This window comes from Salmo salar, chromosome 10, assembly GCF_965601325.2.
Source record: "Salmo salar chromosome 10, fSalSal1, whole genome shotgun sequence".
NCBI lineage: Eukaryota > Metazoa > Chordata > Actinopteri > Salmoniformes > Salmonidae > Salmo > Salmo salar.
The window spans coordinates 120,265,251-120,292,839 of NC_138300.1; the positions used below are offsets into that span (position 1 = coordinate 120,265,251).

A 27,589-nucleotide genomic window follows, 5' to 3' on the forward strand; every position below is an offset into this window, starting at 1 on the left:
ACCAGACCAGTGATATTATAGACCAGACCAGACCAGTGATATTATAGACCAGACCAGACCAGTGATATTATAGACCGACCAGACCAGTGATATTATAGACCAGACCAGACCAGTGATATTATAGACCAGACCAGACCAGTGATATTATAGACCAGACCAGACCAGTGATATTATAGACCAGACCAGACCAGTGATATTATAGACCAGACCAGACCAGTGATATTATAGACCAGACCAGACCAGTGATATTATAGACCAGACCAGACCAGTGATATTATAGACCAGACCAGACCAGTGATATTATAGACCAGACCAGTGATATTATAGACCAGACCAGACCAGTGATATTATAGACCAGACCAGTGATATTATAGACCAGACCAGTGATATTATAGACCAGACCAGACCAGTGATATTATAGACCAGACCAGACCAGTGATATTATAGACCAGACCAGACCAGTGATATTATAGACCAGACCAGACCAGTGATATTATAGACCAGACCAGACCAGTGATATTATAGACCAGACCAGACCAGTGATATTATAGACCAGACCAGACCAGTGATATTATAGACCAGACCAGACCAGTGATATTATAGACCAGACCAGACCAGTGATATTATAGACCAGACCAGACCAGTGATATTATAGACCAGACCAGTGATATTATAGACCAGACCAGTGATATTATAGACCAGACCAGTGATATTATAGACAGACCAGTGATATTATAGACCAGACCAGTGATATTATAGACAGACCAGTGATATTATAGACCAGACCAGTGATATTATAGACAGACCAGTGATATTATAGACAGACCAGTGATATTATAGACCAGACCAGTGATATTATAGACCAGACCAGTGATATTATAGACAGACCAGTGATATTATAGACAGACCAGTGATATTATAGACATTATAGACCAGACCAGTGATATTATAGAAAGACCAGTGATATTATAGACATTATAGACCAGACCAGTGATATTATAGAACAGACCAGTGATATTATAGAACAGACCAATGATATTATAGAACAGACCAATGATATTATAGAACAGACCAGTGATATTATAGACAGACCAGTGATATTATAGAGAGAGCGTTGTATGTGGTAAACAGAGCCTACCTGTTACTGTATAGAGGCAGGACGGCCCAGCGTAACAGTTCAGGAGTCTTGCCCTGTTTACTCCCCAGGAGCCGTATAGTCAACATGGACTCATAAGGTAGCAGTTTGATCTGTTTTGGGAACACCATCCTGAAAACACACACACAATATATATATATATATATATATATATATATATATATATACAGCTCAATAAAATAAAGGGAACACTTAAACAACACAATGTAACTCCAAGTCAATCACACTTCTGTGAAATCAAACTGTCCACTTAGGAAGCAACACTGATTGACAATAAATTTCACATGCTGTTGTGCAAATGGAATAGGCAACAGGTGGAAATTATAGGCAATTAGCAAGACACTCCCAATAAAGGAGTGGTTCTGCAGGTGGTGACCATAGACCAAAAGTATTTAATAAGATTATTTCATTCATTCAGATCTAGGATGTGTTATTTTAGTGTTCCCTTTATTTTTTTGAGCAGTATATATATATATATATATACTGCTCAAAAAAATTAAGGGAACACTTAAACAACACATCCTAGATCTGAATGAAAGAAATAATCTTATTAAATACTTTTTTCTTTACATAGTTGAATGTGCTGACAACAAAATCACACAAAAATAATCAATGGAAATCCAATTTATCAACCCATGGAGGTCTGGATTTGGAGTCACACTCAAAATTAAAGTGGAAAACCACACTACAGGCTGATCCAACTTTGATGTAATGTCCTTAAAACAAGTCAAAATGAGGCTCAGTAGTGTGTGTGGCCTCCACGTGCCTGTATGACCTCCCTACAACGCCTGGGCATGCTCCTGATGAGGTGGCGGATGGTCTCCTGAGGGATCTCCTCCCAGACCTGGACTAAAGCATCCGCCAACTCCTGGACAGTCTGTGGTGCAACGTGGCATTGGTGGATGGAGCGAGACATGATGTCCCAGATGTGCTCAATTGGATTCAGGTCTGGGGAACGGGTGGGCCAGCCCATAGCATCAATGCCTTCCTATTGCAGGAACTGCTGACACACTCCAGCCACATGAGGTCTAGCATTGTCTTGCATTAGGAGGAACCCAGGGCCAACCGCACCAGCATATGGTCTCACAAGGGGTCTGAGGATCTCATCTCGGTACCTAATGGCAGTCAGGCTACCTCTGGCGAGCACATGGAGGGCTGTGCGGCCCCCCAAAGAAATGCCACCCCACACCATGACTGACCCACCGCCAAACCGGTCATACTGGAGGATGTTGCAGGCAGCGGAACGTTCTCCACGGCGTCTCCAGACTCTGTCACGTCTGTCACGTGCTCAGTGTGAACCTGCTTTCATCTGTAAAGAGCACAGGGCGCCAGTGGCGAATTTGCCAATCTTGGTGTTCTCTGGCAAATGCCAAACGTCCTGCACGGTGTTGGGCTGTAAGCACAACCCCCACCTGTGGACGTCGGGCCCTCAAACCACCCTCATGGAGTCTGTTTCTGACCGTTTGAGCAGACACATGCACATTTGTGGCCTGCTGGAGGTCATTTTGCAGGGCTCTGGCAGTGCTTCTCCTGCTCCTCCTTGCACAAAGGCGGAGGTAGCGGTCCTGCTGCTGGGTTGTTGCACTCCTACGGCCTCCTCCACGTCTCCTGATGTACTGGCCTGTCTCCTGGTAGCGCCTCCATGCTCTGGACACTACGCTGACAGACACAGCAAACCTTCTTGCCACAGCTCACATTGATGTGCCATCCTGGATGAGCTGCACTACCTGAGCCACTTGTGTGGGTTGTAGACTCCGTCTCATGCTACCACTAGAGTGAAAGCACCGCCAGCATTCAAAAGTGACCAAAACATCAGCCAGGAAGCATAGGAACTGAGAAGTGGTCTGTGGTCCCCATCTGCAGAACCACTCCTTTATTGGGGGTGTCTTGCTAATTGCCTATAATTTCCACCTGTTGTCTATTCCATTTGCACAACAGCATGTGAAATTTATTGTCAATCAGTGTTGCTTCCTAAGTGGACAGTTTGATTTCACAGAAGTGTGATTGAATTGGAGTTACATTGTGTTGTTTAAGTGTTCCCTTTATTTTTTTGAGCAGTGTATATATATATATATATATATATATATATATATATATATATATATATACACTGTATATATCCTGGCCCCTGTGTATATGTATATATATATGTATATATATATATATATATATATATATATATATATATATATATATATATATATATATATATATATATATATATATACAGTATATCCAACTCCATTTATATTCTATACGGGGGAAAAAATACATAATTAAAAAAAAGGTGAAATTGACTAAAACTGGAAGAAAAGTCCCGGCTGGAAATGAGACTTGATTTTAGAGGAAGTGGAGTTGGATCCAGAATAACATGTAAATAACTAAGTCCACTGGTTGAAGATACCCTTACATGCGGTGACACTGAATCTTGTTGCCAAGCGACAAGGCTGTGCTGATGTTCTCGGAGATGCCCGTCTCACAGATATCTTTCCCTCCGTACGTCAGCGAACAGGAAATGGAGAAGTAATTAAAACTGGTAACGACAGACAGAGGACCAAAATAAATTCATCACTGCACTTCCTTTACCCATTGTTGTATTGTGGTGTTTTGACAAAACCTTTACAGATCAGAACACCCTGTTACATTACTTCCTCCTGCACTAAAAAAAGAAAAAAGTACTAGCACGGCCTTTGTTTTTATTTCACTCTGACTAGCACACATATGGCAGGTCGCAGCTATTTGAGAAAGGTTTTACATTCAATGACTGTGATATGTGCCCGTTTTGACTACTTTAGTTGAATCCACCGATTGTCAGAGCTGTAAAAAGGTCTGTATAAACAGTCAATGTTCTGTTACAATATGTTGAGGTTTCTCTCTCTCTCTCCTGGGTTTAATACCTGTTTAACCAGTTGGGTTGTAGCCTGTAGAGCGCTGCGACGTTGAGCTGGAGGATGTCAGAGCTGTGGTCTACGTCACAGACAGGGGGGTTGTGGTACACATCCTGGCCCCTGAAGTCTGAGCTGAAGTTGTCAAAGAAAACGTGCAGCAGTTTGCCCAGGGCCTGGTGGAGCATCACCATCGCTATAGAACAACATACAGGCAACAGACTACAGTTATAGAACAACAGACTACAGTTATAGAACAGAATACAGTTATAGAACAACAGACTACAGTTATAGAACAACAGACTACAATTATAGAACAACAGACTACAGTTATAGAACAACAGACTACAGTTATAGAACAACAGACTACAGTTATAGAACAACAGACTACAGTTATAGAACAACAGACTACAGTTATAGAACAACAAACTACAGTTATAGAACAACAGACTACAGTTATAGAACAACAGACTACAGTTATAGAACAACAGACTACAGTTATAGAACAACCGACTACAGATATAGAACAACAAACTACAGTTATAGAACAACAGACTACAGTTATAGAACAACAGACTACAGTTATAGAACAACCGACTACAATTATAGAACAGACTACAGTTATAGAACAACAGACTACAGTTATAGAACAACAGACTAAAGTTATAGAACAACAAACTACAGTTACAGAACAGACTACAGTTATAGACCAGACTACAGTTATAGAACAACAGACTACAGTTATAGAACAACAGACTACAGTTATAGAACAACAGACTACAGTTATAGAACAACAGACTACAGTTATATAACGACAAACTAAAGTTATAGAACAACAAACTACAGTTATAGAACAGACTACAGTTATAGAACAACAGACTACAGTTATAGAACAACAGACTACAGTTATAGAACAACAGACTACAGTTATAGAACAACAGACTACAGTTATATAACGACAAACTAAAGTTATAGAACAACAAACTACAGTTATAGAACAGACTACAGTTATAGAACAACAGACTACAGTTATAGAACAACAGACTACAGTTATAGAACAACAGACTACAGTTATAGAACAACAGACTACAGTTATAGAACAACCGACTACAGTTATAGAACAACAGACTACAGTTATAGACCAGACTATAGTTATAGAACAACCGACTACAGTTATAGAACAACCGACTACAGTTATAGAACAACCGACTACAGTTATAGAACAACCGACTACAGTTATAGAACAACAGACTACAGTTATAGAACAACAGACTACAGTTATAGAACAACAGACTACAGTTATAGAACAACAGACTACAGTTATAGAACAGACTACAGTTATAGAACAACAGACTACAGTTATAGAACAACAGACTACAGTTATAGACCAACAGACTACAGTTATAGACCAGACTACAGTTATAGAACAACAGACTACAGTTATAGAACAACAGACTACAGTTATAGAACAACAGACTACAGTTATAGAACAACAGACTACAGTTATAGAACAACAGACTACAGTTATAGACCAGACTACAGCTATAGAACAACAGACTACAGTTATAGAACAACCGACTACAGTTATAGAACAACCGACTACAGTTATAGAACAACAGACTACAGTTATAGAACAACAGACTACAGTTATAGAACAACAGACTACAGTTATAGAACAACAGACTACAGTTATAGAACAACAGACTACAGTTATAGAACAACAGACTACAGTTATAGAACAACAGACTACAGTTATAGAACAACAGACTACAGTTATAGAACAACAGACTACAGTTATAGAACAACAGACTACAGTTATAGAACAACAGACTACAGTTATAGAACAACAGACTACAGTTATAGAACAACAGACTACAGTTATAGACCAGACTACAGTTATAGAACAACAGACTACAGTTATAGAACAACCGACTACAGTTATAGAACAACCGACTACAGTTATAGAACAACCGACTACAGTTATAGAACAACAGACTACAGTTATAGAACAACAAACTACAGTTATAGAACAACAGACTACAGTTATAGAACAACAGACTACAGTTATAGAACAACAGACTACAGTTATAGAACAACAGACTACAGTTATAGAACAACAGACTACAGGTATAGAACAACAGACTACAGTTATAGAACAACAGACTACAGTTATAGAACAACAGACTACAGTTATAGACCAGACTACAGCTATAGAACAACAGACTACAGTTATAGAACAACCGACTACAGTTATAGAACAACCGACTACAGTTATAGAACAACCGACTACAGTTATAGAACAACAGACTACAGTTATAGAACAACAGACTACAGTTATAGAACAACAGACTACAGTTATACAACAGACTACAGTTATACAACAGACTACAGTTATAGAACAACAGACTACAGTTATACAACAGACTACAGTTATACAACAGACTACAGTTATAGAACAACAGACTACAGTTATAGAACAACAGACTACAGTTATAGAACAACAAACTACAGTTATAGAACAACAAACTACAGTTATAGAACAACAGACTACAGTTATAGAACAACAGACTACAGTTATAGAACAACAAACTACAGTTATAGAATAACAGACTACAGTTATAGAACAACAGACTACAGTTATAGAACCACAGACTACAGTTATAGAACAGACTACAGTTATAGACCAACAGACTACAGTTATAGAACAGACTACAGTTATAGAACAACAGAATACAGTTATAGCAACAGACTACAGTTATAGAACAACAGACTACAGTTATAGAACAACAGACTACAGTTATATAACGACAAACTAAAGTTATAGAACAACAAACTATAGTTATAGAACAGACTACAGTTATAGAACAACAGACTACAGTTATAGAACAACAGACTACAGTTATAGAACAACAGACTACAGTTATAGAACAACAGACTACAGTTATAGAACAACAGACTACAGTTATAGAACAACAGACTACAGTTATAGAACAACAGACTACAGTTATAGAACAGACTACAGTTATAGAACAACAGACTACAGTTATAGAACAACAGACTACAGTTATAGAACAGACTACAGTTATAGAACAACAGACTACAGTTATAGAACAACAGACTACAGTTATAGAACAACAGACTACAGTTATAGAACAACCGACTACAGTTATAGAACAACCGACTACAGTTATAGAACAACTGACTACAATTATGGAACAGACTACAGTTATAGAACAACAGACTACAGTTATAGAACAACAGACTACAGTTATAGAACAACCGACTACAGTTATAGAACAACCGACTACAGTTATAGAACAACAGACTACAGTTATAGAACAACAGACTACAGTTATAGAACAACTGACTACAGTTATAGAACAACCAACTACAATTATAGAACAGACTACAGTTATAGAACAACAGACTACAGTTATAGAACAACCAACTACAATTATAGAACAGACTACAGTTATAGAACAACAGACTACAGTTATAGAACAACCGACTACAGTTATAGAACAACCAACTACAATTATAGAACAGACTACAGTTATAGAACAACAGACTACAGTTATAGAACAACAGACTACAGTTATAGAACAGAATACAGTTATAGAACAACAGACTACAGTTATAGAACAACAGACTACAGTTATAGAACAACAGACTACAGTTATAGAACAACAGACTACAGTTATAGAACAACAAACTACAGTTATAGAACAACAGACTACAGTTATAGACCAACAGACTACAGTTATAGACCAGACTACAGTTATAGAACAACAGACTACAGTTATAGAACAACAGACTACAGGTATAGAACAACAGACTACAGTTATAGAACAACAGACTACAGTTATAGACCAGACTACAATTATAGAACAACAGACTACAGTTATAGAACAACTGACTACAGTTATAGAACAACATATTACAGTTATAGAACAACAGACTACAGTTATAGAACAACAGACTACAGTTATAGAACAACAGACTACAGTTATAGAACAACAGACTACAGTTATAGAACAACAAACTACAGTAATAGAACAGACTACAGTTATAGAACAACAGACTACAGTTATAGAACAACAGACTACAGTTATAGAACAACAGACTACAGTTATAGAACAACAGACTACAGTTATAGAACAACAGACTACAGTTATAGAACAACAGACTACAGTTATAGAACAACCGACTACAGTTATAGAACAACCAACTACAATTATAGAACAGACTACAGTTATAGAACAACAGACTACAGTTATAGAACAACAGACTACAGTTATAGAACAACAGACTACAGTTATAGAACAACAGACTACAGTTATAGAACAACAGACTACAGTTATAGAACAACAGACTACAGTTATAGAACAACAGACTACAGTTATAGGATAACAGACTACAGTTATAGAACAACAGACTACAGTTATAGAACAACCGACTACAGTTATAGAACAACAGACTACAGTTATAGAACAACAGACTACAGTTATAGAACAACAGACTACAGTTATAGAACAACAGACTACAGTTATAGAACAACAGACTACAGTTATAGAACAGACTACAGTTATAGAACAACCTACAGTTATAGAACAACGACTACAGTTATAGAACAGACTACAGTTATAGAACACGACTACAGTTATAGAACAGACTACAGTTATAGAACAACAGACTACAGTTATAGAACAACAGACTACAGTTATAGAACAACAGACTACAGTTATAGAACAACAGACTACAGTTATAGAACAACAGACTACAGTTATAGAACAACAAACTACAGTTATAGAACAACAGACTACAGTTATAGAACAACAGACTACAGTTATAGAACAACAGACTACAGTTATAGAACAACAGACTACAGTTATAGAACAACAGACTACAGTTATAGAACAACAGACTACAGTTATAGAACAACCGACTACAGTTATAGAACAACCGACTACAGTTATAGAACAACAGACTACAGTTATAGAACAACAAACTACAGTTATAGAACAAACTACAGTTATAGAACAACAGACTACAGTTATAGAACAACAGACTACAGTTTTAGAACAACAGACTACAGTTATAGAACAACAGATTACAGGTATAGAACAACAGACTACAGTTATAGAACAACAGACTACAGTTATAGACCAGACTACAGCTATAGAACAACAGACTACAGTTATAGAACAACCGACTACAGTTATAGAACAACCGACTACAGTTATAGAACAACCGACTACAATTATAGAACAGACTACAGTTATAGAACAGACTACAGTTATAGAACAACAGACTACAGTTATAGAACAACAGACTAAAGTTATAGAACAACAAACTACAGTTATAGAACAGACTACAGTTATAGACCAACAGACTACAGTTATAGAACAGACTACAGTTATAGAACAACAGACTACAGTTATAGAACAGACTACAGTTATAGAACAACAGACTACAGTTATAGAACAACAGACTACAGTTATATAACGACAAACTAAAGTTATAGAACAACAAACTACAGTTATAGAACAGACTACAGTTATAGAACAACAGACTACAGTTATAGAACAACAGACTACAGTTATAGAACAACAGACTACAGTTATAGAACAACCGACTACAGTTATAGAACAACCGACTACAGTTATAGACCAACAGACTACAGTTATAGACCAGACTACAGTTATAGAACAACAGACTACAGTTATAGAACAACAGACTACAGGTATAGAACAACAGACTACAGTTATAGAACAACAGACTACAGCTATAGAACAACAGACTACAGTTATAGAACAACCGACTACAGTTATAGAACAACCGACTACAGTTATACAACAGACTACAGTTATACAACAGACTACAGTTATAGAACAACAGACTACAGTTATAGAACAACAGACTACAGTTATAGAACAACAGACTACAGTTATAGAACAGACTACAGTTATAGAACAACAGACTACAGTTATAGAACAACAGACTACAGTTATATAACGACAAACTAAAGTTATAGAACAACAAACTATAGTTATAAAACAGACTACAGTTATAGAACAACAGACTACAGTTATAGAACAACAGACTACAGTTATAGAACAACAGACTACAGTTACAGAACAACAGACTACAGTTATAGAACAACATACTACAGTTATAGAATAACAGACTACAGTTAAAGAACAACAGACTACAGTTATAGAACAGACTACAGTTATAGAACAGACTACAGTTATAGAACAACAGACTACAGTTATAGAACAGACTACAGTTATAGAACAACAGACTACAGTTATAGAACAACAGACTACAGTTATAGAACAACAGACTACAGTTATAGAACAACAGACTACAGTTATAGAACAACAGACTACAGTTATAGAACAACGACTACAGTTATAGAACAGACTACAGTTATAGAACAACCGACTACAGTTATAGAACAACTGACTACAGTTATAGAACAGACTACAGTTATAGAACAACAGACTACAGTTATAGAACAACCGACTACAGTTATAGAACAACCGACTACAGTTATAGAACAACAGACTACAGTTATAGAACAACAGACTACAGTTATAGAACAGACTACAGTTATAGAACAACAGACTACAGTTATAGACCAACAGACTACAGTTATAGACCAGACTACAGTTATAGAACAACAGACTACAGTTATAGAACAACAGATTACAGGTATAGAACAACAGACTACAGTTATAGAACAACAGACTACAGTTATAGACCAGACTACAATTATAGAACAACAGACTACAGTTATAGACCAGACTACAATTATAGAACAACAGACTACAGTTATAGAACAACAGACTACAATTATAGAACAACCGACTACAATTATAGAACAGACTACAGTTATAGAACAGACTACAGTTATAGAACAACCGACGACAATTATAGAACAGACTACAGTTATAGAACAACAAACTACAGTTATAGAACAACAGACTACAGTTATAGAACAGACTACAGTTATAGAACAACAGACTACAGTTATAGAACAGACTACAGTTATAGAACAACAGACTACAGTTATAGAACAACAGACTACAGTTATAGAACAACAGACTACAGTTATAGAACAACCGACTACAGTTATAGAACAACCGACTACAGTTATAGAACAACTGACTACAATTATGGAACAGACTATAGTTATAGAACAACAGACTACAGTCATAGAACAACAGACTACAGTTATAGAACAACCGACTACAGTTATAGAACAACCGACTACAGTTATAGAACAACAGACTACAGTTATAGAACAACAGACTACAGTTATAGAACAGACTACAGTTATAGAACAGACTACAGTTATAGAACAACAGACTACAGTTATAGAACAACAGACTACAGTTATAGAACAACAAACTACAGTTATAGAACAACAGACTAAAGTTATAGAACAACAGACTACAGTTATAGAACAACAGACTACAGTTATAGAACAACCGACTACAGATATAGAACATCAAACTACAGTTATAGAACAACAGACTACAGTTATAGAACAACAGACTACAGTTATAGAACAACCGACTACAATTATAGAACAGACTACAGTTATAGAACAGACTACAGTTATAGAACAACAGACTACAGTTATAGAACAACAGACTAAAGTTATAGAACAACAAACTACAGTTATAGAACAGACTACAGTTATAGACCAACAGACTACAGTTATAGAACAGACTACAGTTATAGAACAACAGACTACAGTTATAGAACAGACTACAGTTATAGAACAACAGACTACAGTTATAGAACAACAGACTACAGTTATATAACGACAAACTAAAGTTATAGAACAACAAACTACAGTTATAGAACAGACTACAGTTATAGAACAACAGACTACAGTTATAGAACAACAGACTACAGTTATAGAACAACAGACTACAGTTATAGAACAACATACTACAGTTATAGAATAACAGACTACAGTTAAAGAACAACAGACTACAGTTATAGAACAGACTACAGTTATAGAACAGACTACAGTTATAGAACAGACTACAGTTATAGAACAGACTACAGTTATAGAACAACAGACTACAGTTATAGAACAGACTACAGTTATAGAACAACAGACTACAGTTATAGAACAACCGACTACAGTTATAGAACAACCGACTACAGTTATAGAACAACCGACTACAGTTATAGAACAACTGACTACAATTATAGAACAGACTATAGTTATAGAACAACAGACTACAGTTATAGAACAACCGACTACAGTTATAGAACAACAGACTACAGTTATAGAACAGACTACAGTTATAGAACAACAGACTACAGTTATAGACCAACAGACTACAGTTATAGACCAGACTACAGTTATAGAACAACAGACTACAGTTATAGAACAACAGACTACAGTTATAGAACAACAGACTACAGTTATAGAACAACAGACTACAGTTATAGAACAACAGACTACAGTTATAGAACAACAGACTACAGTTATATAACGACAAACTAAAGTTATAGAACAACAAACTATAGTTATAAAACAGACTACAGTTATAGAACAACAGACTACAGTTATAGAACAACAGACTACAGTTATAGAACAACAGACTACAGTTACAGAACAACAGACTACAGTTATAGAACAACATACTACAGTTATAGAATAACAGACTACAGTTAAAGAACAACAGACTACAGTTATAGAACAGACTACAGTTATAGAACAGACTACAGTTATAGAACAACAGACTACAGTTATAGAACAGACTACAGTTATAGAACAGACTACAGTTATAGAACAACAGACTACAGTTATAGAACAGACTACAGTTATAGAACAACAGACTACAGTTATAGAACAACAGACTACAGTTATAGAACAACAGACTACAGTTATAGAACAACCGACTACAGTTATAGAACAACCGACTACAGTTATAGAACAACTGACTACAATTATGGAACAGACTATAGTTATAGAACAACAGACTACAGTCATAGAACAACAGACTACAGTTATAGAACAACCGACTACAGTTATAGAACAACCGACTACAGTTATAGAACAACAGACTACAGTTATAGAACAACAGACTACAGTTATAGAACAGACTACAGTTATAGAACAGACTACAGTTATAGAACAACAGACTACAGTTATAGAACAACAGACTACAGTTATAGAACAACAAACTACAGTTATAGAACAACAGACTAAAGTTATAGAACAACAGACTACAGTTATAGAACAACAGACTACAGTTATAGAACAACCGACTACAGATATAGAACATCAAACTACAGTTATAGAACAACAGACTACAGTTATAGAACAACAGACTACAGTTATAGAACAACCGACTACAATTATAGAACAGACTACAGTTATAGAACAGACTACAGTTATAGAACAACAGACTACAGTTATAGAACAACAGACTAAAGTTATAGAACAACAAACTACAGTTATAGAACAGACTACAGTTATAGACCAACAGACTACAGTTATAGAACAGACTACAGTTATAGAACAACAGACTACAGTTATAGAACAGACTACAGTTATAGAACAACAGACTACAGTTATAGAACAACAGACTACAGTTATATAACGACAAACTAAAGTTATAGAACAACAAACTACAGTTATAGAACAGACTACAGTTATAGAACAACAGACTACAGTTATAGAACAACAGACTACAGTTATAGAACAACAGACTACAGTTATAGAACAACATACTACAGTTATAGAATAACAGACTACAGTTAAAGAACAACAGACTACAGTTATAGAACAGACTACAGTTATAGAACAGACTACAGTTATAGAACAGACTACAGTTATAGAACAGACTACAGTTATAGAACAACAGACTACAGTTATAGAACAGACTACAGTTATAGAACAACAGACTACAGTTATAGAACAACCGACTACAGTTATAGAACAACCGACTACAGTTATAGAACAACCGACTACAGTTATAGAACAACTGACTACAATTATAGAACAGACTATAGTTATAGAACAACAGACTACAGTTATAGAACAACCGACTACAGTTATAGAACAACAGACTACAGTTATAGAACAGACTACAGTTATAGAACAACAGACTACAGTTATAGACCAACAGACTACAGTTATAGACCAGACTACAGTTATAGAACAACAGACTACAGTTATAGAACAACAGACTACAGTTATAGAACAACAGACTACAGTTATAGAACAACAGACTACAGTTATAGAACAACAGACTACAGTTATAGAACAACAGACTACAGTTATATAACGACAAACTAAAGTTATAGAACAACAAACTATAGTTATAAAACAGACTACAGTTATAGAACAACAGACTACAGTTATAGAACAACAGACTACAGTTATAGAACAACAGACTACAGTTACAGAACAACAGACTACAGTTATAGAACAACATACTACAGTTATAGAATAACAGACTACAGTTAAAGAACAACAGACTACAGTTATAGAACAGACTACAGTTATAGAACAGACTACAGTTATAGAACAACAGACTACAGTTATAGAACAGACTACAGTTATAGAACAACAGACTACAGTTATAGAACAACAGACTACAGTTATAGAACAACAGACTACAGTTATAGAACAACAGACTACAGTTATAGAACAACAGACTACAGTTATAGAACAACCGACTACAGTTATAGAACAACCGACTACAGTTATAGAACAACTGACTACAATTATAGAACAGACTATAGTTATAGAACAACAGACTACAGTTATAGAACAACCGACTACAGTTATAGAACAACCGACTACAGTTATAGAACAACAGACTACAGTTATAGAACAACAGACTACAGTTATAGAACAGACTACAGTTATAGAACAACAGACTACAGTTATAGACCAACAGACTACAGTTATAGACCAGACTACAGTTATAGAACAACAGACTACAGTTATAGAACAACAGATTACAGGTATAGAACAACAGACTACAGTTATAGAACAACAGACTACAGTTATAGACCAGACTACAATTATAGAACAACAGACTACAGTTATAGACCAGACTACAATTATAGAACAACAGACTACAGTTATAGAACAACAGACTACAATTATAGAACAACCGACTACAATTATAGAACAGACTACAGTTATAGAACAGACTACAGTTATAGAACAACCGACTACAATTATAGAACAGACTACAGTTATAGAACAACAAACTACAGTTATAGAACAACAGACTACAGTTATAGAACAACAGACTACAGTTATAGAACAACAGACTACAGTTATAGAACAACAGACTACAGTTATAGAACAACAGACTACAGTTATAGAACAACAGACTACAGTTATAGAACAACAGACTACAGTTATAGAACAACCGACTACAGTTATAGAACAACCGACTACAGTTATAGAACAACTGACTACAATTATGGAACAGACTATAGTTATAGAACAACAGACTACAGTCATAGAACAACAGACTACAGTTATAGAACAACCGACTACAGTTATAGAACAACCGACTACAGTTATAGAACAACAGACTACAGTTATAGAACAACAGACTACAGTTATAGAACAGACTACAGTTATAGAACAGACTACAGTTATAGAACAACAGACTACAGTTATAGAACAACAGACTACAGTTATAGAACAACAAACTACAGTTATAGAACAACAGACTAAAGTTATAGAACAACAGACTACAGTTATAGAACAACAGACTACAGTTATAGAACAACCGACTACAGATATAGAACATCAAACTACAGTTATAGAACAACAGACTACAGTTATAGAACAACAGACTACAGTTATAGAACAACCGACTACAATTATAGAACAGACTACAGTTATAGAACAGACTACAGTTATAGAACAACAGACTACAGTTATAGAACAACAGACTAAAGTTATAGAACAACAAACTACAGTTATAGAACAGACTACAGTTATAGACCAACAGACTACAGTTATAGAACAGACTACAGTTATAGAACAACAGACTACAGTTATAGAACAGACTACAGTTATAGAACAACAGACTACAGTTATAGAACAGACTACAGTTATAGAACAACAGACTACAGTTATAGAACAACAGACTACAGTTATAGAACAACAGACTACAGTTATAGAACAACAAACTACAGTTATAGAACAACAGACTAAAGTTATAGAACAACAGACTACAGTTATAGAACAACAGACTACAGTTATAGAACAACCGACTACAGATATAGAACATCAAACTACAGTTATAGAACAACAGACTACAGTTATAGAACAACAGACTACAGTTATAGAACAACCGACTACAATTATAGAACAGACTACAGTTATAGAACAGACTACAGTTATAGAACAACAGACTACAGTTATAGAACAACAGACTAAAGTTATAGAACAACAAACTACAGTTATAGAACAGACTACAGTTATAGACCAACAGACTACAGTTATAGAACAGACTACAGTTATAGAACAACAGACTACAGTTATAGAACAGACTACAGTTATAGAACAACAGACTACAGTTATAGAACAACAGACTACAGTTATATAACGACAAACTAAAGTTATAGAACGACAAACTACAGTTATAGAACAGACTACAGTTATAGAACAACAGACTACAGTTATAGAACAACAGACTACAGTTATAGAACAACAGACTACAGTTATAGAACAACCGACTACAGTTATAGAACAACTGACTACAATTATAGAACAGACTATAGTTATAGAACAACAGACTACAGTTATAGAACAACAGACTACAGTTATAGAACAACAGACTACAGTTATAGACCAACAGACTACAGTTATAGACCAGACTACAGTTATAGAACAACAGACTACAGTTATAGAACTACAGATTACAGGTATAGAACAACAGACTACAGTTATAGAACAACAGACTACAGTTATAGACCAGACTACAGCTATAGAACAACAGACTACAGTTATAGAACAACAGACTACAGTTATAGAACAACAGACTACAGTTATAGAACAACCGACTACAGTTATAGAACAACCGACTACAGTTATAGAACAACAGACTACAGTTATAGAACAACAGACTACAGTTATAGAACAACAGACGACAGTTATAGAACAACAGACTACAGTTATAGAACAACAAACTACAGTTATAGAACAACAAACTACAGTTATAGAACAACAGACTACAGTTATAGAACAACAGACTACAGTTATAGAACAACAAACTACAGTTATAGAATAACAGACTACAGTTATAGAACAACAGACTACAGTTATAGAACAACAGACTACAGTTATAGAACAACAGACTACAGTTATAGAACAACAGACTACAGTTATAGAACAACAAACTACAGTTATAGAACAACAGACTAAAGTTATAGAACAACAGACTACAGTTATAGAACAACAGACTACAGTTATAGAACAACCGACTACAGATATAGAACAACAAACTACAGTTATAGAACAACAGACTACAGTTATAGAACAGACTACAGTTATAGAACAGACTACAGTTATAGAACAACAGACTACAGTTATAGAACAACAAACTACAGTTATAGAACAACAGACTAAAGTTATAGAACAACAGACTACAGTTATAGAACAACCGACTACAGTTATAGAACAACCGACTACAGATATAGAACAACAAACTACAGTTATAGAACAACAGACTACAGTTATAGAACAACAGACTACAGTTATAGAACAACCGACTACAATTATAGAACAGACTACAGTTATAGAACAACAGACTACAGTTATAGAACAACAGACTAAAGTTATAGAACAACAAACTACAGTTATAGAACAACAAACTACAGTTATAGACCAACAGACTACAGTTATAGAACAACAGACTACAGTTATAGAACAACAGACTACAGTTATAGAACAACAGACTACAGTTATAGAACAACAGACTACAGTTACAGAACAACAGACTACAGTTACAGAACAACAGACTACAGTTATAGAACAACAGACTACAGTTATAGAACAACAGACTACAGTTATAGAACAGACTACAGTTATAGAACAGACTACAGTTATAGAACAACAGACTACAGTTATAGAACAACAGACTACAGTTATAGAACAGACTACAGTTATAGAACAACAAACTACAGTTATAGAACAGACTACAGTTATAGACCAACAGACTACAGTTATAGAACAGACTACAGTTATAGAACAACAGACTACAGTTTTAGAACAACAGACTACAGTTATAGAACAACAGATTACAGGTATAGAACAACAGACTACAGTTATAGAACAACAGACTACAGTTATAGAACAACAGACTACAGTTATAGACCAGACTACAGCTATAGAACAACAGACTACAGTTATAGAACAACAGACTACAGTTATAGAACAACCGACTACAGTTATAGAACAACAGACTACAGTTATAGAACAACAGACTACAGTTATACAACAGACTACAGTTATACAACAGACTACAGTTATAGAACAACAGACTACAGTTATACAACAGACTACAGTTATACAACAGACTACAGTTATAGAACAACGGACTACAGTTATAGAACAACAAACTACAGTTATAGAACAACAAACTACAGTTATAGAACAACAGACTACAGTTATAGAACAACAGACTACAGTTATAAAACAACAAACTACAGTTATAGAATAACAGACTACAGTTATAGAACAACAGACTACAGTTATAGAACAGACTACAGTTATAGAACAGACTACAGTTATAGAACAACAGAATACAGTTATAGAACAGACTACAGTTATAGAACAACAGACTACAGTTATATAACGACAAACTAAAGTTATAGAACAACAAACTATAGTTATAGAACAGACTACAGTTATAGAACAACAGACTACAGTTATAGAACAACAGACTACAGTTATAGAACAACAGACTACAATTATGGAACAGACTATAGTTATAGAACAACAGACTACAGTTATAGAACAACCGACTACAGTTATAGAACAACCGACTACAGTTATAGAACAACCGACTACAGTTATAGAACAACAGACTACAGTTATAGAACAACAGACTACAGTTATAGAACAACAGACTACAGTTATAGAACAGACTACAGTTATAGAACAGACTACAGTTATAGAACAACAGAATACAGTTATAGAACAGACTACAGTTATAGAACAACAGACTACAGTTATAGAACAACAGACTACAGTTATATAACGACAAACTAAAGTTATAGAACAACAAACTATAGTTATAGAACAGAATACAGTTATAGAACAACAGACTACAGTTATAGAACAACAGACTACAGTTATAGAACAACAGACTACAGTTATAGAACAACAGACTACAGTTACAGAACAACATACTACAGTTATAGAATAACAGACTACAGTTAAAGAACAACAGACTACAGTTATAGAACAACAGACTACAGTTATAGAACAACAGACTACAGTTATAGAACAACAGACTACAGTTATAGAACAACAGACTACAGTTATAGAACAACAGACTACAGTTATAGAACAACCGACTACAGTTATAGAACAACCGACTACAGTTATAGAACAACCGACTACAGTTATAGAACAACTGACTACAATTATGGAACAGACTATAGTTATAGAACAACAGACTACAGTTATAGAACAACCGACTACAGTTATAGAACAACCGACTACAGTTATAGAACAACAGACTACAGTTATAGAACAACAGACTACAGTTATAGAACAACAGACTACAGTTATAGAACAACAGACTACAGTTATAGAACAACAGACTACAGTTATAGAACAACAGACTACAGTTATAGAACAACAGACTACAGTTATAGAACAACAAACTACAGTTATAGAACAACAGACTAAAGTTATAGAACAACAGACTACAGTTATAGAACAACAGACTACAGTTATAGAACAACCGACTACAGATATAGAACAACAAACTACAGTTATAGAACAACAGACTACAGTTATAGAACAACAGACTACAGTTATAGAACAACCGACTACAATTATAGAACAGACTACAGTTATAGAACAACAGACTACAGTTATAGAACAGACTACAGTTATAGAACAGACTACAGTTATAGAACAACAGACTACAGTTATAGAACAACAAACTACAGTTATAGAACAACAGACTAAAGTTATAGAACAACAGACTACAGTTATAGAACAACCGACTACAGTTATAGAACAACCGACTACAGATATAGAACAACAAACTACAGTTATAGAACAACAGACTACAGTTATAGAACAACAGACTACAGTTATAGAACAACCGACTACAATTATAGAACAGACTACAGTTATAGAACAACAGACTACAGTTATAGAACAACAGACTAAAGTTATAGAACAACAAACTACAGTTATAGAACAACAAACTACAGTTATAGACCAACAGACTACAGTTATAGAACAACAGACTACAGTTATAGAACAACAGACTACAGTTATAGAACAACAGACTACAGTTACAGAACAACAGACTACAGTTACAGAACAACAGACTACAGTTATAGAACAACAGACTACAGTTATAGAACAACAGACTACAGTTATAGAACAGACTACAGTTATAGAACAGACTACAGTTATAGAACAGACTACAGTTATAGAACAACAGACTACAGTTATAGAACAACAGACTACAGTTATAGAACAGACTACAGTTATAGAACAACAAACTACAGTTATAGAACAGACTACAGTTATAGAACAACAGACTACAGTTATAGAACAGACTACAGTTATAGAACAACAGACTACAGTTTTAGAACAACAGACTACAGTTATAGAACAACAGATTACAGGTATAGAACAACAGACTACAGTTATAGAACAACAGACTACAGTTATAGAACAACAGACTACAGTTATAGACCAGACTACAGCTATAGAACAACAGACTACAGTTATAGAACAACAGACTACAGTTATAGAACAACCGACTACAGTTATAGAACAACAGACTACAGTTATAGAACAACAGACTACAGTTATACAACAGACTACAGTTATACAACAGACTACAGTTATAGAACAACAGACTACAGTTATACAACAGACTACAGTTATAGAACAACAGACTACAGTTATACAACAGACTACAGTTATAGAACAACGGACTACAGTTATAGAACAACAAACTACAGTTATAGAACAACAGACTACAGTTATAGAACAACAGACTACAGTTATAAAACAACAAACTACAGTTATAGAATAACAGACTACAGTTATAGAACAACAGACTACAGTTATAGAACAGACTACAGTTATAGAACAGACTACAGTTATAGAACAACAGAATACAGTTATAGAACAGACTACAGTTATAGAACAACAGACTACAGTTATATAACGACAAACTAAAGTTATAGAACAACAAACTAAAGTTATAGAACAACAAACTATAGTTATAGAACAGACTACAGTTATAGAACAACAGACTACAGTTATAGAACAACAGACTACAGTTACAGAACAACAGACTACAGTTATAGAACAACATACTACAGTTATAGAATAACAGACTACAGTTAAAGAACAACAGACTACAGTTATAGAACAACAGACTACAGTTATAGAACAACAGACTACAGTTATAGAACAACAGACTACAGTTATAGAACAGACTACAGTTATAGAACAACAGACTACAGTTATAGAACAACAGACTACAGTTATAGAACAACAGACTACAGTTATAGAACAACAGACTACAGTTATAGAACAACAGACTACAGTTATAGAACAACAGACTACAGTTATAGAACAACCGACTACAGTTATAGAACAACTGACTACAATTATGGAACAGACTATAGTTATAGAACAACAGACTACAGTTATAGAACAACAGACTACAGTTATAGAACAACCGACTACAGTTATAGAACAACCGACTACAGTTATAGAACAACAGACTACAGTTATAGAACAACAGACTACAGTTATAGAACAACAAACTACAGTTATAGAACAACAGACTAAAGTTATAGAACAACAGACTACAGTTATAGAACAACAGACTACAGTTATAGAACAACCGACTACAGATATAGAACAACAAACTACAGTTATAGAACAACAGACTACAGTTATAGAACAACCGACTACAATTATAGAACAGACTACAGTTATAGAACAGACTACAGTTATAGAACAACAGACTACAGTTATAGAACAACAGACTACAGTTATAGACCAACAGACTACAGTTATAGAACAGACTACAGTTATAGAACAACAGACTACAGTTATAGAACAACAGACTACAGTTATAGAACAGACTACAGTTATAGAACAACAGACTACAGTTTTAGAACAACAGACTACAGTTATAGAACAACAGATTACAGGTATAGAACAACAGACTACAGTTATAGAACAACAGACTACAGTTATAGAACAACAGACTACAGTTATAGACCAGACTACAGCTATAGAACAACAGACTACAGTTATAGAACAACAGACTACAGTTATAGAACAACCGACTACAGTTATAGAACAACAGACTACAGTTATAGAACAACAGACTACAGTTATACAACAGACTACAGTTATACAACAGACTACAGTTATAGAACAACAGACTACAGTTATACAACAGACTACAGTTATACAACAGACTACAGTTATAGAACAACGGACTACAGTTATAGAACAACAAACTACAGTTATAGAACAACAAACTACAGTTATAGAACAACAGACTACAGTTATAGAACAAAAGACTACAGTTATAAAACAACAAACTACAGTTATAGAATAACAGACTACAGTTATAGAACAACAGACTACAGTTATAGAACAGACTACAGTTATAGAACAGACTACAGTTATAGAACAACAGAATACAGTTATAGAACAGACTACAGTTATAGAACAACAGACTACAGTTATATAACGACAAACTAAAGTTATAGAACAACAAACTATAGTTATAGAACAGACTACAGTTATAGAACAACAGACTACAGTTATAGAACAACAGACTACAGTTACAGAACAACAGACTACAGTTATAGAACAACATACTACAGTTATAGAATAACAGACTACAGTTAAAGAACAACAGACTACAGTTATAGAACAACAGACTACAGTTATAGAACAACAGACTACAGTTATAGAACAGACTACAGTTATAGAACAACAGACTACAGTTATAGAACAGACTACAGTTATAGAACAACAGACTACAGTTATAGAACAACAGACTACAGTTATAGAACAACAGACTACAGTTATAGAACAACCGACTACAGTTATAGAACAACCGACTACAGTTATAGAACAACTGACTACAATTATGGAACAGACTATAGTTATAGAACAACAGACTACAGTTATAGAACAACAGACTACAGTTATAGAACAACCGACTACAGTTATAGAACAACCGACTACAGTTATAGAACAACAGACTACAGTTATAGAACAACAGACTACAGTTATAGAACAACAAACTACAGTTATAGAACAACAGACTAAAGTTATAGAACAACAGACTACAGTTATAGAACAACAGACTACAGTTATAGAACAACCGACTACAGATATAGAACAACAAACTACAGTTATAGAACAACAGACTACAGTTATAGAACAACAGACTACAGTTATAGAACAACCGACTACAATTATAGAACAGACTACAGTTATAGAACAGACTACAGTTATAGAACAACAGACTACAGTTATAGAACAACAGACTAAAGTTATAGAACAACAAACTACAGTTATAGAACAGACTACAGTTATAGACCAACAGACTACAGTTATAGAACAGACTACAGTTATAGAACAACAGACTACAGTTATAGAACAGACTACAGTTATAGAACAACAGACTACAGTTATAGAACAACAGACTACAGTTATATAACGACAAACTAAAGTTATAGAACAACAAACTACAGTTATAGAACAGACTACAGTTATAGAACAACAGACTACAGTTATAGAACAACAGACTACAGTTATAGACCAACAGACTACAGTTATAGACCAGACTACAGTTATAGAACAACAGACTACAGTTATAGAACTACAGATTACAGGTATAGAACAACAGACTACAGTTATAGAACAACAGACTACAGTTATAGAACAACAGACTACAGTTATAGACCAGACTACAGCTATAGAACAACAGACTACAGTTATAGAACAACAGACTACAGTTATAGAACAACCGACTACAGTTATAGAACAACCGACTACAGTTATAGAACAACAGACTACAGTTATAGAACAACAGACTACAGTTATAGAACAACAGACTACAGTTATAGAACAACAAACTACAGTTATAGAACAACAAACTACAGTTATAGAACAACAGACTACAGTTATAGAACAACAGACTACAGTTTTAGAACAACAGACTACAGTTATAGAACAACAGACTACAGGTATAGAACAACAGACTACAGTTATAGAACAACAGACTACAGTTATAGACCAGACTACAGCTATAGAACAACAGACTACAGTTATAGAACAACAGACTACAGTTATAGAACAACAGACTACAGTTATAGAACAACAAACTACAGTTATAGAACAACAAACTACAGTTATAGAACAACAGACTACAGTTATAGAACAACAGACTACAGTTTTAGAACAACAGACTACAGTTATAGAACAACAGATTACAGGTATAGAACAACAGACTACAGTTATAGAACAACAGACTACAGTTATAGAACAACAGACTACAGTTATAGACCAGACTACAGCTATAGAACAACAGACTACAGTTATAGAACAACCGACTACAGTTATAGAACAACCGACTACAGTTATAGAACAACAGACTACAGTTATAGAACAACAGACTACAGTTATACAACAGACTACAGTTATACAACAGACTACAGTTATACAACAGACTGAAGTTATACAACAGACTACAGTTATAGAACAACAGACTACAGTTATAGAACAACAGACTACAGTTATAGAACAACAGACTACAGTTATAGAACAACAAACTACAGTTATAGAACAACAAACTACAGTTATAGAACAATAGACTACAGTTATAGAACAACAGACTACAGTTATAGAACAACAAACTACAGTTATAGAATAACAGACTACAGTTATAGAACAACAGACTAAAGTTATAGAACCACAAACTACAGTTATAGAACAGACTACAGTTATAGACCAACAGACTACAGTTATAGAACAGACTACAGTTATAGAACAGACTACAGTTATAGAACAACAGAATACAGTTATAGAACAGACTACAGTTATAGAACAACAGACTACAGTTATAGAACAACAGACTACAGTTATATAACGACAAACTAAAGTTATAGAACAACAAACTATAGTTATAGAACAGAATACAGTTATAGAACAACAGACTACAGTTATAGAACAACAGACTACAGTTATAGAACAACAGACTACAGTTATAGAACAACAGACTACAGTTACAGAACAACATACTACAGTTACAGAACAACATACTACAGTTATAGAATAACAGACTACAGTTAAAGAACAACAGACTACAGTTATAGAACAACAGACTACAGTTATAGAACAACAGACTACAGTTATAGAACAACAGACTACAGTTATAGAACAACAGACTACAGTTATAGAACAGACTACAGTTATAGAACAACAGACTACAGTTATAGAACAACAGACTACAGTTATAGAACAACAGACTACAGTTATAGAACAACCGACTACAGTTATAGAACAACCGACTACAGTTATAGAACAACCGACTACAGTTATAGAACAACTGACTACAATTATGGAACAGACTATAGTTATAGAACAACAGACTACAGTTATAGAACAACCGACTACAGTTATAGAACAACCGACTACAGTTATAGAACAACCGACTACAGTTATAGAACAACCGACTACAGTTATAGAACAACAGACTACAGTTATAGAACAACAGACTACAGTTATAGAACAGACTACAGTTATAGAACAACAGACTACAGTTATAGAACAACAGACTACAGTTATAGAACAACAGACTACAGTTATAGAACAACAGACTACAGTTATAGAACAACAGACTACAGTTATAGAACAACAAACTACAGTTATAGAACAACAGACTAAAGTTATAGAACAACAGACTACAGTTATAGAACAACAGACTACAGTTATAGAACAACCGACTACAGATATAGAACAACAAACTACAGTTATAGAACAACAGACTACAGTTATAGAACAACAGACTACAGTTATAGAACAACCGACTACAATTATAGAACAGACTACAGTTATAGAACAACAGACTACAGTTATAGAACAGACTACAGTTATAGAACAGACTACAGTTATAGAACAACAGACTACAGTTATAGAACAACAAACTACAGTTATAGAACAACAGACTAAAGTTATAGAACAACAGACTACAGTTATAGAACAACCGACTACAGTTATAGAACAACCGACTACAGATATAGAACAACAAACTACAGTTATAGAACAACAGACTACAGTTATAGAACAACAGACTACAGTTATAGAACAACCGACTACAATTATAGAACAGACTACAGTTATAGAACAGACTACAGTTATAGAACAACAGACTACAGTTATAGAACAACAGACTAAAGTTATAGAACAACAAACTACAGTTATAGACCAACAGACTACAGTTATAGAACAGACTACAGTTATAGAACAACAGACTACAGTTATAGAACAACAGACTACAGTTACAGAACAACAGACTACAGTTACAGAACAACAGACTACAGTTAAAGAACAACAGACTACAGTTATAGAACAACAGACTACAGTTATAGAACAGACTACAGTTATAGAACAGACTACAGTTATAGAACAACAGACTACAGTTATAGAACAACAGACTACAGTTATAGAACAGACTACAGTTATAGACCAACAGACTACAGTTATAGAACAGACTACAGTTATAGAACAACAGACTACAGTTATAGAACAGACTACAGTTATAGAACAACAGACTACAGTTTTAGAACAACAGACTACAGTTATAGAACAACAGATTACAGGTATAGAACAACAGACTACAGTTATAGAACAACAGACTACAGTTATAGAACAACAGACTACAGTTATAGACCAGACTACAGCTATAGAACAACAGACTACAGTTATAGAACAACAGACTACAGTTATAGAACAACCGACTACAGTTATAGAACAACAGACTACAGTTATAGAACAACAGACTACAGTTATACAACAGACTACAGTTATACAACAGACTACAGTTATAGAACAACAGACTACAGTTATACAACAGACTACAGTTATACAACAGACTACAGTTATAGAACAACGGACTACAGTTATAGAACAACAAACTACAGTTATAGAACAACAAACTACAGTTATAGAACAACAGACTACAGTTATAGAATAACAGACTACAGTTATAGAACAACAGACTACAGTTATAGAACA

At 34.6% G+C, this 27,589-nt stretch overlaps 1 protein-coding gene across 1 annotated transcript in view; it reads right to left on the bottom strand.

Annotated features, from left to right (window-relative positions):
- pik3c2g (phosphatidylinositol-4-phosphate 3-kinase catalytic subunit type 2 gamma) overlaps positions 1-27,589 on the bottom strand; it is a 64,473-nt gene that overhangs the window by 17,907 nt on the left and 18,977 nt on the right. The window contains exons 12-14 of the mRNA XM_045688534.2: positions 4,054-4,237; positions 3,567-3,689; positions 1,139-1,267 (exon numbers count right to left, since the gene is read on the bottom strand). Of these exons, the coding sequence (XP_045544490.2) occupies positions 1,139-1,267; positions 3,567-3,689; positions 4,054-4,237 (436 nt within the window). The remainder of the gene's footprint in view (positions 1-1,138; positions 1,268-3,566; positions 3,690-4,053; positions 4,238-27,589) is intronic.